The 6,730-nt window shown below is 38.9% G+C and overlaps 1 protein-coding gene across 1 annotated transcript; it reads right to left on the reverse strand.

Moving 5' to 3' along the window:
• Positions 1-352: 352 nt before the first annotated feature.
• LOC112522187 (pentatricopeptide repeat-containing protein At3g13880) lies at positions 353-4,064 on the reverse strand. The gene is made up of 2 exons (XM_025131280.1): positions 2,302-4,064; positions 353-1,480 (listed from the first exon to the last, which is right to left on the reverse strand). Exons 1-2 carry the CDS (start codon positions 4,062-4,064, stop codon positions 760-762), a joined length of 2,484 nt encoding a protein of 827 aa, XP_024987048.1. The 3' UTR covers positions 353-759.
• Positions 4,065-6,730: the final 2,666 nt, after the last annotated feature.

The following is a 6,730-nucleotide window of genomic DNA, read 5'->3' on the forward strand; positions in this document are numbered from 1 at the left end:
TATCTAGCAACAGGTGTGTATGACATAGAAGAGGTATATAGAGTTTGGGGCTCTTTGGCAGTTGTTGAATAGTTTGGTGGATAATGATTAAGTGATCAGAATGATTAAGAAGCTCTCATGATATAATTCAAAAGAAAATATAATTGTTTGGTAATTGTTTACAATGAAATTATGACGCTTAATGGTTAAGGGAGGCCCATGATACAAAATCATTCAGAGGGTTTTAGAACCATTAACAAGATTCACCTCTTAACGATTCAAAAGTTGTCTCTTAATGAAACTATTAAGAGGTAAACAAACAACCCCTTAATCGGGTTAAATTGGGTTCAAATAGGTCTGATCCAATTTTGACCCAATACGAGTGATTTGAAGATCTTACAACACCATTACTCTTTGGATTGGGTCGGCCGGGTTCCGGCATAAATCTAACCCTCCAAGCTTTATCCATCTCTTCGGACCGAAGAACCAAAATCTCTTTACAATTCGTTATGTTTCAAACCAAACCATGAATATCTAATTAGCTTTGCGGGTTTAGCTCAACTGTCAACAAGACTTGAACCTTTGGAGATTCTCTCTAGAGATTATCGGTTCGAGTCATGCAAAGCCACTAGAGATTTTCCTGGCTAGTTCTTCGGACCCCTGGCATTAGTCGAGGTACGAGTAAGCTGCCTCGACACCCATGGTTGAAGTACACAACTTGCCATGTGATTGATCTGGTCGAAGCTTGGAATCACCATTTTCACGAAGAAAAAAATAACTTTACCAGTAATCACCGCAAGAACAACTTCCATCTCTGAAACGATGGAATCGAATCGGATCTCTTACGACTATTTCTCGCTTTTCAACCTTCGAAATCAACTTAATTACCGTATGACAATCTCGACACACTCTCAAGTTCTTCATCACCCTCAAAGGAGCAGACGGAGCCAAGCCGATCAAACCGAAACTCACCGCTAACTTTTCGCTATGGTGATTCACTTCATCTTTCTCTAGTTCATCTACATAACCTATTTTCTTGATTTCCTGTAACAAATCGTCCAATTTGGCGTAAATTTTTTCACTTTGAGGGTGACATTTATCGCCAACCAAAAACGAATTGACTCTATTTCCAACCTCAATCCAACTTAAACCGGGTTCTTTCTTGATCCTTCGGTTACTCATCAAGTCTCGTATCTCTGTCGCTGCTTCTTCCATTCGGGCATCATTGTAGATATTGTAAAGAAGTACGTAAGATGAAGATGCTTGAGGCTCCAACTCGATCAATCTCTTGGCTACGTGTTTCCCGATCTCCGTGTTCTTGTGAATCCTGCAAGAACTTAATAGGGTTCGCCACATTATTGGAGCGTGACTGAAACCCGAGTCCATGATAAAAGTTTTGGCATCGGATAGCCTTCCGGCACGGCCGTATAAATCTGCAATACATGCGCAATGTTTTTCCGTTGGTGCAATACCGTGGTCCCTTTTCATACTTTCAAAATACCTGACAATTGTTCATATAGTTAGCGGCTACCGTCACACAAAAACACATAGGCGCATTTCATACACCGGGACAGGACTGAACATGACTGTACCAGCAAGAGGGAAGTAGGCAGGTGAAAGACTTGTGAAAGGCTTCCGTATCCCATTTGACATGGGTAGTTCAGTAATTTATAAGTTTGTCCCATCTCCCAAATCTTTGTTCCACCTATGTTGGTGACAGAAAAAATGTACTTTTGTCCTGTCTAGTTATGTATTGTCCTATCCTGTATACCAAACGCTCCATGGGACAGAACAAAAACTTGTCCATGTTTTATGCTATATTAATCTGAACCGGACATGACGGACAAGACCTAATGGTTTTTGTCATGCGGAACAGAAATAAGGATTTCAACAAAACTGCCAAATTACTAAACTACCCACGTAGAACTTTGAATCCTTTCACCTACCTTACTTAGGGGCCGTTTATTGAACACTTACCGGGTAAGCGCTTATCGATATCACTTACCTTACCGATTGAGTATGGAAAGGACCAAGAATCTTACCTGTAAGAGGCATGGCAAGGACCAATTGTATTACCCCGTAAGTTATGAAAAAGACTCTTACCCAATAAGTGTTTGCCAGGTTTAAGATGCTTACCAACAATCCATTTTGATGGCCGAGAATGTTAGACGATAAGGTAAGTGAGGTTGATAGCTCTTATCGGTAAGCTATTGCTCGGTAAACATTTGCTAAATGATCCCTAAACTCTGGCCCAGCTAGTCGTGTCTAATACCGTCTTCCTTTTGCACCAACAATGAACACAAAAACAAACCAAAACGTTACCTGAGTCCTTCCTCAACAAGCCCTCCATGACTACAAGCCGTAAGAACTCCGAGAAACGCCACGTCGTTTGGTGCAATCCCGCTACTGATCATCAACTCGAAGAGGCTCAAAGCTTCCTTCGCACATCCATGATGTGCTGTGCTGCAGATCATCACACTCCACGACACTACGTCGGATTTATCAGCCGCCTTGAAGGTCTGATTCGCAGAATCTATGTCTCCCGACTTTGCATACATGTATATCAAAGAATTTCGAACCACACCCGACTCTATGATTCCAGTTTTGATCGAATAACTCTGAATCTGTTCACCAGATCGGGCAGCAGCCAAATTGGCACAAGCACTCAGCATGGTCGAAATCGTGAACTCGTCTGGTTTCAATCCAGAAGAAAGCAGTTTGCAGAAAAGAACCAGTGCTCTTTCATATTCACCGTTTTGAGCATGACCCACGATCATCGACGTCCATATCACTATATCTTGTTTACAGGTGGAATCAAAACAACTCAAGGCATCATCAGTTGAGCTCCACATCGAGTACATCTCGACAAGCATGCTACCAATGTATTCATCAGACTGAAGATTGTTCTTGCAAACAAGTCCATGGATTTGTTTCCCGTATTCGAAATCTTTACACGCGATACAAGCTTTAATAATTGTGGAAAACGTAAACTCTGAAGGCCGAAGCCCGTGCCTTTGCATCTCTGCAAAGAGATTTAACGCCTTTTTGGCGTATTCATCACTATTTTCCTCCCCACGGAGAAGCCCGGAAATCATTGCATTATACATGACCACATTCTTGTCGTTAAGAACACTAAAAGTCGAAACTGCATCATCCAAATCCCCAATTTTAGCGTACATGTCGAGTAACGCAGTCCCAACAACAACATCAAGATCCCAACCGAGTTTCACCGAACACGAATGCAGCAACTTTCCCCAAACCAACGAACGATCAAAATTCAAACAACATGCGCTAAGAACACTCCCCAACACGTAGCTACTAAATCTCACTCCATACCGATGCATTTTGACCAAAACTTGTAGCATTTCATCGTGTAAACCAGCTTTAACGTAACCAGCAATCATCGAGTTCCAAGAAACGTCATCCAATCCATCGCACTGATCAAACGCAACCCGTGCTTGATCCACTCTCCCACACTTGGAATACATAGCAACAAGCGGATTCGTCAAAAACGCAGCTACACCTATGCCACTCGACATAAGCAACCCATGAACAACCTTCCCTAGTTTCAAGTCACTGGTTTGAGCACAGATACTCAGCATGCTCGCAAACGTAAACTTGTTGATGTCGATGTTCGCTATTCTAGCTTTGCAAAAGATTTCTTTTGCATTAGAATACAGACCCAATCGGGTATACCCAGAAATCAATGAATTCCAAGAAACAACATTTCGTTCAGCCATTTCGTCGAACAGTTGGAGAGCCATATCCGATTCATTGCATTTTAAGTACATATTCAGAAGGGTGTTATGTAAAAACAAGCCTGGATTGTAACCCGTTTTCACCATATGTGATTGAACGAGCTTCCCATGAACTGAACACCCTAAATGCATGGATGATTGAACCAGCTTCGTGTAAGTAACATCATCTAGAGAATTACCCAGTTCGCATGGTGGAAGAGTCTCGAATCGGTCATCCAACGATGAGGAAGGTCTTTCAACTTCTTGTATGGAAGGAGTGAGAGTTCTGGTAACATTGACGATGTTTGATAAAGATCGAATTTTGGTGGGTTTCCCTTGGAGCAACATGTGTTGATCGATGACTAAGATTTGTTGCTGACTAAGAGATTAAAATGTCATCATGCTGAAGACCCAAATCAGAAAACTTGTTGGTTAAATTCTGAACATTTAAATGCGGGTTGAAATTTGGGTCCTCACGAACTCGATTGAGATTTTATATTTCTAACTTTTGCTGTGTTACTAAGAAAAACCCAAGGGCCATGTCTATCAAGTTAGGAAGGGGCTTATAAAAATAATTTATTGATTTATTTTGGTATGACAATGATAATAATTTTTTTTGAGTGTTTGGAGAGTTTATACCGGTCTCAAACCAATAATAAGAAGTTTTTAAAAAAGTTAAATCATTTTAACTTATAATAAATTGATAAATATTTTTATAAAAAAACATAAGTTGTTTAAATAAACAACCCCAAACACCCATTAAAACACTAATATTTTTTTCTAAAACATCAAATACAAATAAGTTTCTTTTTTTATATTTTATTTATTTTTTAAATTTTATTTATAATATTTTATATTTTTAAATTTTTTATTTTATCATCTTTAAAATATATATTTTTTACTTTATGTGCAATGTTAAAATATTAATACGAGAATAAAAAATAGAGAAACTAATTTGAATAGCTATTTTGAAACAAGGATCTTAGCCAAGGAAAATAGTCATAAGTCACTGTTTCACAATTTGCGAAGGGTCAGAAAAAAATGAGTTTCTGCTTCAATTACAAAGACTAAAGAAAAACATATTTGTGGACATATTTTTGCGTACCTATTCCAAATTTACATATTTGGTTCTTATAATTAAAGGCTTAGGAGCATTTATCAAACGCTTGTCCAGGTAAGCACTTATCAAACCATATTACCTTATTTGATGAATATGATAAGGATCAAAAACTTACCCGATAAGAACGAGGCAAAGACCATGAGTCTTACCCGGTAAATGAGGGCGACGACTCTTACCACGGTAATCGTATACCGGGTAAATTATTGCATACAATGTCGTTTGGATGGACTAAAATCTTACCCAGTAAGTAAATGATAATTTTAAATTTTACCAATAAGCACTACCAGATANAATTATTGCATACAATGTCGTTTGGATGGACTAAAATCTTACCCAGTAAGTAAATGATAATTTTAAATTTTACCAATAAGCACTACCAGATAAGTGTTTGATAAACGGTCTCTTAGTTCAGAAACTCTTTTTTTACACTTTGATACCTCTTTTTTTTTTTTTTTTTGAAAGGCAAAAGGAAGGGCAAGGAAGAGAGCTTCGGCAAGGTCATCACCTTCAACCAAGCCAACCACTAATATTAAACAAAACATAAGCGAATCCAGCAAGAAGCTAGAAACAAAAAAGTACAGAATACCAAATATCACGACGAGGGGCAAAAAGACGAAAACATCCCCTAACAAAACCAAGGTAAAAACCTATCCCAAACAAAACGGAAAGACTAGACAAAGACTAAATAAAATAGGGAGAGGAAGACCAAACATCCCAATCAAGATGGAATTTACGATTCCTGATTCCCATCCAAAGCTTCGAGACGTTTTGAATACACGGGAAAGGGTCTTCATCTTTTTTTTTAGAATTTACCCCATCCTCAGCATGAAGAATTTCGTTCCGCCACTTCCAAAGATGCCAAAGAGCCACAGCGCTAACTGATAAAAAAATCACACCAACCTTGCGMAGAGATCCTACTTGATTGATTAGCATTTTGAAATCAGCCACCGAAGAAAGTCCTGGAGCTTGAAGATCCCACCAGGCCCAAATTTTCCTCCAAAGAATGCTTGCCACCGAACAAGAAAAGAAACAATGATCCATTGTTTCAACACCTTTTTCACACAGGATGCACTCCAAAGACTGCACCTGAATCCCTCTTTTAGATAGGTTAAATCTTACAGGAATGGCTTCTTTAAGGAAGCGCCAAATGAAAATGTTTACCTTCTTCGGAATTAAAGGGCTCCAAAAACATGGTTCATTGCTTGAACCATTCGAAATAGCAAGCCCTTGGATTAACTTTGACATGTGGTTTACCRTGAAAATCCYTTTTTTGTGCCAATTCCAAGACCACACATCCTCGCCCGAAGTATTAAAATGCGTTTGARAGAGTTGCCTTTTTAAAGCTAGAAGATCATCTAAGCTTCTTCCTCTAACCGTTGTATTCCAGTCCCAAACACCAGACCAAGAACCATTAGTATAAGTCCATCTATCTTTGAAGACGGCGTTTTTATCCCTTTCCAAAGCATAAAGTCTAGGAAATATATCTTTCAACTTTGACCCTTGACCAATGCTTGCATCATTCCAAAAGAGAGARTTGGAATCTTTAGCAATTTGTTTCGTAAACGATTGAATGACATTCTGATTTGCCACTGTCACATTTCTGCAAGTGTTGACTATAGACACCAATACACTATTTCCAGCCAAAGGCCTATTAGAAAAGAGACCTCCATCCTCRCCATAAAATTCAGAAATAACATCTTTCCAAGTGGCATTAGAACTAGACAGGAACCTCCAAATCCATTTAGCTAACAAAGCATCATTTTTAACTTTTAAACAGACAACTCCCAAACCACCATTTGACTTTGAGCACATAATTTTCTCCCAAGCGACCCAATGCATTTTGTTTTCCCCCTCCTTATGTCCCCAAAAAAATCTTCTCCTTATGGATTCCAAA

Source organism: Cynara cardunculus, assembly GCF_001531365.2.
Source record: "Cynara cardunculus var. scolymus isolate 2C chromosome LG 11, CcrdV1, whole genome shotgun sequence".
Taxonomy (NCBI): domain Eukaryota; kingdom Viridiplantae; phylum Streptophyta; class Magnoliopsida; order Asterales; family Asteraceae; genus Cynara; species Cynara cardunculus.

What these genes read in the sequence shown, in the direction of transcription:
- LOC112522187 (XM_025131280.1), bottom strand. Translation starts at nt 4,064, where the DNA reads ATGTTGCTCCAAGGGAAACCCACCAAAATTCGATCTTTATCAAACATC. An exon ending in CTTGTTGAGGAAGGACTCAG is followed by an intron (nt 1,481 to 2,301) that starts GTAACGTTTTGG and finishes AACAATTGTCAG; the next exon opens with GTATTTTGAAAGTATGAAAA.